The 12,352-nt window shown below is 41.2% G+C and overlaps 1 protein-coding gene across 10 annotated transcripts in view; it reads left to right on the forward strand.

The window, feature by feature from the left end:
* Nucleotides 1-12,352, forward strand: part of Scgdelta (sarcoglycan delta) — a 218,882-nt gene that overhangs the window by 136,605 nt on the left and 69,925 nt on the right. For 8 of the 10 annotated variants that reach the window (XM_069114810.1, XM_069114809.1, XM_069114815.1 and 5 more), the window contains one exon: nt 2,352-2,410. The exons of 1 other annotated variant lie outside the window; for it this stretch is intronic. In XM_069114810.1, the coding sequence (XP_068970911.1) occupies nt 2,352-2,410 (59 nt within the window). Of the gene's footprint in view, nt 1-2,351; nt 2,411-8,027; nt 8,373-12,352 lie in introns of those variants that run through there. One more of the 10 variants, XM_069114814.1, reaches the window with a different exon arrangement.

The raw sequence follows: 12,352 nt of genomic DNA on the forward strand, positions 1-12,352 counted from the left end.
AAAGTTAGACAATTTGATCAAATATAAATATTTAGATTCAGTATTCTTCGTTTTCTTTGAAATATTTTCCTTCGAAGAAAAAAGTATCCTGTACATCACGCTACTCCAGATACACACATACACATACATACATGCGTCCAATACATTCAAGCATCATCTATTCCTAAAATATCCGACGGAGCTGTCGATATAAGTTCCTTGTCTTCTTGAATTGCGAAAGACCATTGTGTCCACTTTCCTTCTTCTCTCTCAGAACGTGACCACGAACTCGCTTTAGATACAATGGAGAACAGTCGGGGAACGGGACCTACACGCGGCGCACATCTGCCAATTAGCGAAAGATTGAACTTGTAATAACGACGCGGCGTAACTACCAACGTGAACAATCCTTTAATAATACCCGCGCCCGCTATTCAATTTCCGTCTGAATCGAAACAATTATTATTGTCAGTGGTGCGATATCGCGTGAACGGCCCGGCGGCCCGTGCTCGCCTTTTGCCATCACCATTGTGCTCACGCGTATATTTCCATAACGATTAATACTGTCGGCGTTACACGCGATTCCGTATCGTCGCCGCAATTTCAAAAACATCGCAGCTCGCTCCGATTTTGCTGTTCCGATTTTGCTTTTCCGATTCTGCTCTTGCGATGTTGCTGTTCCGATTTAGTTACCTCGAATTCTGCTAGGTAACTCGATCGTACGAGTGACGAAGGGACGATGACGAGACCGATCGAAATTCAGAGAGGGTACAAAAATAGGACGAAAAGAAGAAAGTTCTTCTCGCAAGTTGACGGCTAATTGCCGCCATTTTCAGGCGACGTAAATTTCATCGGTACACGGAGAAAGAGGCAAAGGACGAGTTGCACCGGCTCGTGTCGTGAGTCGACTAATCGCTTCCGAGATAATTGTATCATTCTGCTAATAACTGGTGGCACGGTGGAAGCCCCGTCGATCGCCGATATAATTGCATCGTCGATAACGCGCGCGCGCCTTGCTGTTTGCTCTCCGTACAAACGTCGAATCGTGCCGCTCTAACGAAGAAATTTACAACGGGAATCGGCTCGATGGAAACCTATTAGCTATCTCCATCTGCGAATACGAGTTCGGTATTTCTCTCTTTGATATTCGTTTTCTCGTTTCCTCAATTTCTTTTTTCTTTCCTTCTCCTTTACCCGTTATTCTTTCTTTTTCTCAGTTTTCACCTTTTAATCGATATGAATTCTCGTTGGCTCCCCGTTTATCCTGCGTTCTCTTGGATTTCATTTGTTGCCACGATCGAGCGCGATTCGAAACGCACGATGTGCTGCTCAAGGTACGAAACGTTAACTATAAATTCGATATTCAGCAGAATATTGGTTTGGAAATACGAGTCCACGGACCATGATTCGGAAATTTATATCGTCTGTCTTCTTTAGTAGCTTTATTGCCGGCCGATGGCGTCAACGACGGTGGGAAACGATTTATCGCGCGATTTCCGTCGGTCGCTCGACCTCGCCGCGCAGGGAATAGCTTGAGCCGCTTCGGCGAATATTATTTCGCGTACATCGAAATGAGAGTTGTTCGCGCCGCGACCGAATTGTGACGTAATTCTGACGAAATTAAACCGGCGTCGCGACAACGAGACTAGGTCACCTCGTGACGACACCGTCGTGATGCATTGGTAATGAATGATTCTATTGCGGGTATCGTTGAATACTGAAAAACTAGACGTTTTGTGAGTTAATGGCCGATGCTGTTTACAAGAAGTCTTGGTTTATTAGGAAGAACATCTACGATTCATGAAGTAATTAGTCTAGCTAAGTTATTAATGATTATGTTCGATTTATCCATATTTCATATCTGACAGGGTGTTACAGTAGCGATAAATAACACTGACTTAAGTACCAAGTAAGTAAATCGTAGGACAGGGAGTTAATGATGAATAATGTTATTCAAATCTCCATTAGTTATATAGTCAGCTCTATACACGTTAAGGTACACAGAACAATATACATCGATGATCAAAAAGGCTCAGTTGACAGAGAAATAGTACACCGTCCGGAAAGTCCTAATTCAACAAGTAGAATACGATCGTCCTAGTCAGACATTGAGGAAGAGCGTTTACTCGACGCTCGCCGCGAACTTGTCTACTCTTGAATCAGCGTTACTTACACAAATATTCTTTTGTATCACCGTTCTAACTTCCTTGATCACACCTCGACGTTTTACCATTTTCACAAATATTAAAACTCTACGAAACGTTATCGCGACTTTGTGATTATTTTTTCTATAAGTTAACGCGTGTTTTGATCGTGTTAAGTGACGATCAGAAAAGCAGGCTGTTTCTAACAAGTGTCTTTTTGATTTTCAGACCGGTAACAGTTACAAATCGCCCGAGGAGTCGCCGCATTCGGAGCACAGCAGATTGAGGTGAGTGGCAGTGCCTTTTACGCCATGCTTCCGGCAGTTTAATTACGTTTCACGACGCCGCCGCCGCGCTTCAAAGAGACAGACCTCGTGTAAACCGAAACGCGTTGAAATTCCGCGCGAAGTATTAGCGGTCTCTTAATCCGCGTATTACTCCACGCGCGATAAAGCCAACGGCGAATTCGAATTCTCGCGCTCATGAATCCGTCGTCTATGGCCAATTACGCAACGAACAATATGGCCACGTTTGGTGTTAAGCCATGAAATTGGCCTCTTTTACAAAGAATCCATTGCGCCATTCTTTTTCAAACAATGTACGACACATCGATTCGAGTTCTTGCGGTTTCTATCGTGTTAAGTATTCCTAACATAGGAATCAATGCATTTTCGGAAACAAGGATTAGTTTACATTGTCGTCGCCGGGAGAAGGATTGGAATTGGGTATTTTCGTTTTAGAGTTACGTTAATGGAACGTTCTATTTGCGCGTCCTTTTTAATCAACATACATTCTTGAATTTTATTGCATTAATGTCACGCTTACGAAAGGAAATTTCACGAATCCGTTCAACGTTTGTTTCTTTTGCTTCCACATAAATTCTACAAATTTATAAAATTTACAGATATTTCTACAGATTATCTGTCACAGGCACGTGGTAAACTATATTTTTGAAATTATAAAAATTCTTCTTATACTTTCGAATTTGTGCAATGGGTTCCTGTAATACGTCTATTGTTGTAATAGATTTTTCTAACCTGACGAAACTTTTACACATTGTTTCATTGCTCGAACCTTAGTGGATTATCTAGACAATAGAGCTTTTTCCGTGTTTCTTGCGTGCAATATTAATCTCTCGTTATCAGTAGAATGTATATAAATTTAACATATGGGTCTAGTATTTTAATTACCATGCTGAATCACTAGATAACTTAATTGATCAAAGTTGTTCATATACTCACATTTCGCTTCGCTATTAATTCGATTTCTGTTCATCCAAATCATGCAATTTGTTCCTTTCTATTTCTAGTCTCCATAGTTTTGAAAATTAAAAGTAGATATCATTTTCTTATCACCGTGTGAAACGCAGCGAAAGATCCAGCATTGAGAAACAAGTATAAAAGACAGTGAAATATAGAAGACGAGGGTCGACTGCGTTATTTAAGATCAGATTTCACGCGGAAGAGGTGTCCCATAAAGATGAGAGGATAGAAAAAATATCATCGCTCTCGCATTTCACGTAAATAGTGAGAGGATTTGGAGCAAGGGAATCTTATTCGCTATAGCTTCGATATCGGATTCTCTTGATGGCCGAGTTTATTTTCCTCTCATAACCGTACTTCCGCAGCCATCTTTTAAGTATTATGTCAGCTCAACGACACTACTATATCACTCCACATCAGGGGCCTATGTCTTATATCGATCATTAAATTACGGAACTATTTAATCAGCTGCGATTGGTCCACGATGAGATTTTAAATCTTAGAAAGTTGCAACATTAACGAATCGAAAGTCTGTCTTTTTAACTTCAGGATATTACGACGAAGTATCGAATGTCTTCATTTTTCTCGTGTTTGCCTTAGCTATTTCTAGGAGATTGGTATCAGCTTGTTATTTATACTTTTGAGCCATTTTATAAGATGAAAGTGGAAAGATGAAAACTATTCTGATAACAAAATATCAGGACTAGTAAACTAAAGTATGTCTCTATCGATCTTTATAAAAATCTAAGGCATATTTCTACTTACTTTCGTGAGTAGAGCATTCAGTTTTTTATATTCGTATTCGGTATATAAAACTTTGTTATGGTTTACGTGTGGCAAGGTTAGCGATTCGTTTTAAAAACATCGTTCAATTTTCCAATCAAAATTTGCCATAAATCACATCAAAGAACGAAGGGAAGACTATTACAATCTCCGTTGTAATCTATATTCTCATGGCAGCAGTTTCATTGCGTCTCCAGGCGCCATTATTTCCACGGTGATTGCAATACTTTTAATAGGGAATCGTGGGTTTCGTGTCGGTGGCGATGTAACTGCGGCGAAAGGGCGAGCGGACGGGAACGATTATCTTTCATTACACCTGCGATTCCCAGGTGCAATGTGTTCCAATTAATCACAACGTGCGGTTCAAGTCGGCGCTCGGTCCCGGGGACGTAAAGGGGAAAGATAGGTGGTGAAACGTGGTCAGGCGTGCCACGAGACACCGGAAGTTACGCGAGACCCGAACATCACGGATCGGAGACTGAAATTCGCGAGAAAAATAAATCGTAATTCGATGGTTGTGTCGTACACGACTCTAATTATCAATTTAGCCAGGGCCGATTATATGTTTCAAAACATACACGTTTGTGCTGCGTGAACGAGTACATGTGTATAAATTAATTCGAGAAGGGTAGAAAACTAGTTGTTCTTCTTATTTTCAATTTTCAAGTTGGAGATAATAATTGTTTGAAACAGCGTCCCTAAGAAAATCCGAGTTAAAAATTGTTGGATATCGCCAGAAGCAGACAACTGATATACATATTTGAGATGGAATAGATAGATGACATGTTCTGTATGTCAGAGATAGCAGATGCGAGTTCGGAGTGATGAAATCGGGTAAATAAGCGACTACCTCTATACTTTCCCTTCGGCTAATCCAGTAGGAGAAATGATGAAACCACAGAAAATGTTTATGGATATATTATGTATGTTATACAGAACTTTTCGAAATTTCATTAGCACTGTAATAAAACACAACTGTCACATTTATATTGATAAGACTCGCAGCTAATCTGGATATACATCTCGAAGTTACAAATTATTTGGTGCAAACACACGTACATATTAAAATTAATGTGCAGCTTATTAGTAATAATGAATAATTAACGATCTAATTATCTAATAATTAATTGTCCATATTAATGAGCAATTTTACCAACGTAATCATTACTATATTAAGAAAATTTGAAAATGTTTTGTACGAAACCCATGGTACACCTATCCGTGAAAGGTTTATACAAGTGTTGAAATATTTTCGTAAATCAGTGTATATCTCTTTATTATTTCGAATATTATTTTTAATATTCCATACTATCTTTCATCTCTAGAAAGTTCGTAACAGTTATACCTACTCGGCAAGGTTTTCGAGCACTTCTAAAACTTATCCTCGACGAAAATCAAAAGTCAACGAAAGATAACGTATTGCGAGAGCAGAAGTTTGAAATCGAGTAGGATCAAGGGTCGAAGGGGCATCGAGAACTGGGTAAAACATCGCGCTCCTTCTTCCCTTCGCCTCTCGTCCACCACGTCGTCGTCCGTGTGATAAATGGCGGAAAGGAAAAAAAATGTTACGAGACCGTGCAATTCTTTCTCTGTTCCTCCGTTTCTGTCGCGGTTTTTTCCCCTTTTAACGCTTCTTCGCCCAGCGACGTATAATTTTTCGCGTCACTCGCAAATAAATACCGCGATCCATCACCATTATCATTGAGCCTGCACCCGACCACGTGAACGTACACGCTCTTATTCGACTCGTTAACGTTTCCGCGAAGCTACCTCGAGATTCAGGAAACTAATTCTGTGCCAGAAACGTTCAGAAGTTCGCCTTAGTCGAAAATCTGATTTGGTTTACGCGCTACATTATTTGGCAAAGGATTCGAGTCGCTTCGGTTATCGTATGTCAAAGCGATGCACCTTGACGAAGAGAGCCACCTTAGGAGATCGATTTCGGTAATACTTAATTATCAAAAACGGAAGGTGTATCTTGGTAATCTTCTTGGAATCTGGTTCGTCTGACCTCTCACGTTTAACCTCTGCTGTAAGAATTTTATTAATAGAAGATAAATCGCTTCTCAAACTACAGACTTAATTTAAAAGCAATAAATTTACGAGAGTACGTATCCTCTGAAATAACTTCTTCAAAGACAAACTAACAACCTTCATAATCGATTCATACCACCTTTGATCTCTGCTGATCCCTTGTAATTTTTCTGCTGGAAAATAACACTGGTCGTTTGTATTCAGAATGCGGTTTCGTAGATTCACTTTTTATCACGCGGGTTTATTATAAAAGTAATAATTTACGAAGGACTCGTGGCTTTTAAAAAAGCTTCTAAGAACATGAACCAATAACCTTTATAATGTATTCACTTCAGCTTTGATCTCTGTCTGCTGGAAGTTTTCTCATAGAAGATAATAATAGCTAGTTTTTATTGCCAATTTACAGAGAAACCAGTTATCCTTTCCTATCGATTCGTCGTTATGTAAGACGATCGTGTCTATACATAAAAGTCCAGATCAAAAACAATTCTTTTTTAACTACGAATCGCGTGGACCACGAATCGTAGACGCGTCAAATTCGGAGCTAGATGCGTAGACGTGGCGCAATCGGTATTTCCAATGGAATTCTCGTCGCGTCGTGTCGTTCGTTCCTCCAAAATCATTCTGCAACACGTACGTGCGCGCGCACGTATATCACATACCTGTAAAACGCGTAACACGTTCAAGAACGTGCGCAACAAGCTCTCGCGACACGCTCGTCCCACCAATCCGTACTGGAACGAGATGGCTTTTCTTTTCGTTGGTCTGAAAACGAACTTGGCAAATGACTGGCAGTAGACACGCGGGCTAAATGACTGGCAGACGCAGGCACTCCATCTTCCTGTTCCGCCAGCACGTTGTTGGAACGAGCACCTCGCAGCTGCATTCGAGCCGCTTAAGCTCTCGTATGCCATACCCGACAACCGATTAATTATGAACATGCGATTAGGCATAGTGTTTGGAAACAGGTAGCGCGTGTGTTATCTCGACGCTAGAACGAACGTTCGTTTCTCGTTGTCGCGTATTCCCACGGAAAGACGGTACGCGCGCACTCCTAGACGCGGCGAGACGAGCATTTTCTCCAATGGTAGGTTGGCGCACGTAATTGGCTCTGGCAGCCGCGAACTTTTAATTGGCTCCACGAGCCAGTTTTCGAGGCCGCGCGCCGATCCGGTCTCGTCAGTCCGATGGTTTGTCATTCTCGTTCGGCTGGAAATCACCGTGAAACATCATCGCCGATCAGCGAGATTCGAACGTGAAACCAAACGGAATGTAGTAGTAGCGGAATGCTCGTTGACGAATTACTACGCCGCGAAGAGAAACGTGTAAAAGGAGGGATTTGTTTTGTTTTTGGCGCTGCATCGATAGCTATATGGAAAGGATAGTAGTTAATGCGGAATTATTAATAGCAACGCCACGATATAATGCCGCGAAAATTTTCGAATATTATTTGTTGGATTAACGGATTATCAGGGATCTGTGACAGAACGAATAAAGCAATTATTTCGAGCTTATCGATCGTGGCCTGCTACGATGGTGGTTGTGCAATAGTGCCGCCGTTTACTGCAATCGTTTCGGACAGCCTGACGTCTTCTCCCGTTTTTGTTTGATTTCTTTTTTATTTTAAATCTCGTTAGGAAAGCAATACTTTTTCGCCTGATCCGAAAGTGTCCGCGGCGGGATTAACGAATTTCACGGGGTGAGCCGGCTCTTGGCGACGATGAAAAACGATTTTCTTGATCCTTAGATACAGTCAGAGGTCGGGCGTGCGCGGATGCACCGCGAAACCTTATCCCCGGGGTCGAATTGAAAGAAAATACACCGTTGTTATTTCAATCGCGCAGCGTCGAACTCGGCCGCGAAGCTCTGATTACCGCCTCGTTTCGATCCATTTCTACTCGGCAGGGCACCTATTAAACCTGACGATTTTAACGCGGCGGACACCATCTGACCTTGTCACATAATGTTTAATGGTGCTCATACCTGTTCATCATCGTTTAAATCTAAAACAATCTGTATTTATCTTTTTACCGTATAGATAATGTGACACGTTCCGAATGGTGGTTACAAACGAGTCTCTCGTGACGTTCGAAACAGTGAAGAGAAAAGAAGCGTTACATGTGTGTGTTACGTGTGTGATTATTGAAATTTGGGCAAGATCGGTGAGAAGGTAGGTGAAACTGTTTAAAGGCCTTCGTGTGTTGTTCCTATTAGCAGAGTTATAGAATAGTTTTAAGAGCAGAGAACAACTGAAGAACCACTTTTAGTTTGCAATTGACTTCCGTCACGATTTCGTGTTACGTACAAAGCAAAAACGGTCGAAGGATTTCCTATTATGAAACGAATATTGTACCGTCCCTTCGACTCACCTATCTGCCACGATGCCATTAAAAAAACCCATCATTTACTCGAGTACTATTTCCATTACGAAAAACGTGCATTTCCGTTGAATTAAAATAGGCGCATATACTGTTTCGTAACACATTTGTCCGGCTTTAGATGCATCTAATGGCAAGTAGCCAAGACAAATTCAGCAACTTTCTCCGCCATCCAAAATGCACGGTGAGTTTCGCCAGTTCGGTTCTTCCCTTCGCGTGTATTATTAAAATGGCAATTACCTCGCTAAACGGTGCCCTAGCAAGTTGTGAGCGCTTCATGTGTGCAATCACGTTTTCGAACAATAAGCGCCGTGGCGACACGACGGATTCTCTCGTCGATACCCGTGGCTTATTTCCAAGTTAAACACGGAGACGTTCCTCGCGAGCAACACGCCGCGGAAATATATAGGTAGGAACATAAACAAAGCGAAAATTTAGGTCGCGTTACTCGAACCGTGCGCCGAAATCGACGTTGCGATCATGCCACGGTTTTCTTCGTCAAGGCTTACTCCCTTTGCTTTCCTTTAAAAGCTTTCGTTCCTCTCTGAGATATTGAATTTCTTCTTTTGCAAATGTGTGTTGGATATTTTTATAGCTCGAAAGTTTTGCAGTTTTTAATTCGATCGTAACATCCCACTTGCAATCATGTCTTGGTTAATTTATCGTTATTAAGATGAAATTTTTTACACCGAGGAAAAATTAAAAAATTTTAATTTTCAAGTATTAGAATTTTCAAACTACCAAACTTTCAAATTTTTTAACTTTCGCGTGTTCAAATTTTCAAATTTTTCGAGTTTCAGACTCTTTAATTCCAAAACTTTGAAATTTATATATTTGTAACATTTCATTTAAAAACTCACAATGTCACATTTTTAAATTACTGAAGTTTCAAGTTCTCGAATATTTCCTGTAGCTAAATTTAATTTGCGAACTTTTATGTTTTCAAAGCTCCATTCTTGTCCATTCCATATTACTTTAATGTAATCTTTGCACATTATTTCTCGATATTCTGCTTCTCTCCTTTCTTCTCCTTCCTTTTCCTTTGAATTATATATTTTGCTTAAAAGCATTGTTTTTTGTTTGATTATTAAGCTTTTAAACCTCTTATACCTTTTCCAAGATTTACTGACTTCCTATTTTTTTTTTTTTTTTATTTTATTTTTGATTACTCTCGTCCGAGATGAATATGTATATATGGTGATTATCATTCAAAATCCGCATTGATTAACAGAATAAATTTCCAAAAGGAAAACGAGATGTTGCGCGCAACGTTCCGTGTACGGTACTCGAATACTTAAGCTGAGTCGAGTTTCTTCGATAATAAATTTCTGTTAGCAGGTAACAAATCACGCTCTAGGGGCTCCTCGTACAATACCATTCCGCTGGTTCTTCATTAAAATAACAAACAATACGAGCAACTTTCTCGTTCATATTAGTCGATAAACTTTCGTTCGGTAGCACGATGCTCATAGCGAGAGTCAAGAAGATATAGTGGAGGAAAAATGGGATACTAACAAATTGATGTCTGATCAGTAACGGGCACACTGTACTTGTCGATTAGGCGCAATTAAAGTTTGAAATTCATCGTTAGTTTTATGAAAACTTGTTGGACGCATGTTGATTTAATGCTAATCACATGAAAATACGATTTTACACGATAATAACAGTTTTAAAATAACTTAGATTAAAAATCAGAATTATAAACTTCATGAAATCTGAATACAGTACGAGATAGAATTTTCATCGACTATTTTTACATTAGATGTCTTTGCGTGAAATGTTGCTTAGACCTTTTAGCGAAAAAATATTTTCTAGAATTCATGCGCGATATGGGAGATAATAAAAATTGCAGCGAAAAGAAACAATACGCAGTGAATAGCTCGATTTAAAGGACTTGTACTGTATATTGTTGGTAGAAGCATGCGTTTTCATTTCGTTTTATTTAGAATGTTACACGTGGTTGAACAACGGTTCATAACAACGAAAGCCATCGAGGAAGGAAATCTTGTATGTTTTCGGTTTTGCATTTCACGCAAGGCGTGTCAACGACTTCGGTCAAAGCCCCAGTTTATCGTGAATGGGAGCAGAGAGCTGCAGAAGCGCGTGATGAATCGCGGAAACTTGCCCAAGTTGTGCGTTTCTGCAGAAACGTGAAAGTTTAAAACTCGCTTTCATGAAAGCCTAGTTAGCGCAATTGTATCCATTGAGACCAGCCTTCTGGCGTGCGATACCTTTTACCGTATCATCTCGAAAGCTTTCTTTAAACTTGCTGTTACTGTAGATCCTTTAACATCCCCAACTTCAAACGTAAAAGAACTTAAAAAAAGAGATATACGTCGCATTACCGCCTTGAGCTAACAGCGTAATTGGTAAGCAGGTTTCAGTGGTCGAATTTGTAATTAAATAAATGATAAAGCATTATTATTAGCATAAAACAACATTATTTTACTGTAGTTAGTTAATCTAGTTTCGAGAACGGGATTACTCGAAAGCGAACAGCTTCGAAGCCGTGACAACGTTCAGCGTGATCCGGTGCCTTTCGAAACAGCTTCTTCATAACGGGGTACTCTGCTCTTTAATCCGAGTTTTCAACACTTTGCACCTTTGACTTCGTTACGTCCGTTCAGCGGAACTACTCCATCGCGTCGGCGCGACGCGTTCCTCCACCGGCGCGGAAGTTGTCGCGTTCGAAAGCGATGCGTCTCGCAAATAAGAAATTCGTTTAACGGCACCGATAAGGTCAACCGTGGCGCGTCGAGTCTCGCGGCCGAGTTCGTCTCTTCTCTCCGGCAAAGGCGACGAAACTCTTGGAAAACTTTGCGAATAAACTTTCCTCTTTCGTGAGAGCGAAGCGCGTGCAAGAAGAAAGACTGGCAGCGAGAAGAACGATAGAGAGGACGAGAGGAGAAAAAGCTATCCCCCAAGCCAAGACGACGACGCGGTGTCATCTTGACGTAAAATATGGATTATTCCGGGCATTTGCATTCGGAAAATAAGCCGACGAGCCGTCGCTGAACGGGGTCTGAACGAGATCCCTCTCCTTTTCCATCCTCTTCTTGCCTTCGCCGCTGTCTCCGTTTCCTGTCGAGCCCGACAGAGGAACTTGTCGCCAAAGTTTCGCGGTAATTATCGAATCGTTTGCCAATTCATCGGCAATCGACGCGAGAGCTACACCGTTCCCCTCCTTCTGGTGTAACGATCGAATAACAGCAAGAATAAAAATCCGATTCTCCCTTCGAGAACAGCTTTCTTTCGTCGACGCGGCTCCCCTGTACTCCCCTGCTTCCGACCATCTTTTCAACAACGTTTCCGTCAAGAGTCGTAATTAGATTCCTTCGTATTGAACATCGTCCGCATGACCGGACCAACGTTCGTCGATGTTAATTACTTTCCCGTTGATGCTAATCGATTCGATATACCTCGTCCTCGCCCTTGTATTTTCGATGACAACGGAAATCAACGTCGAGCCAGGGTACGGCTAGTCGTTCGCCACGCGACACCGTTAATCTACCCCCAAAACCATCGATGCGTTCCCACCATTTCGACGATCTGGTCGATATTATTATCCAGCCTGGGTACTGATCAACATCGATTGACATTACCGAATTTATACCCAGGAATACGAGAAACCGGCGGGGACTAATCGTTATTAGCAACGACAGGCGCGAGTACCGACAATGACGAGATTGTGTTAAACGCGTGGTCCGCGATGGAGCCTGTTTTCCAAAGCGATTTTGCGCGGACGTATCGCCGGGGACAGGTGTTTTTCCCT

The sequence above is a fragment of the Bombus flavifrons genome, chromosome 6, assembly GCF_040668555.2.
Source record: "Bombus flavifrons isolate JBK064 chromosome 6, iyBomFlav1_principal, whole genome shotgun sequence".
NCBI lineage: Eukaryota > Metazoa > Arthropoda > Insecta > Hymenoptera > Apidae > Bombus > Bombus flavifrons.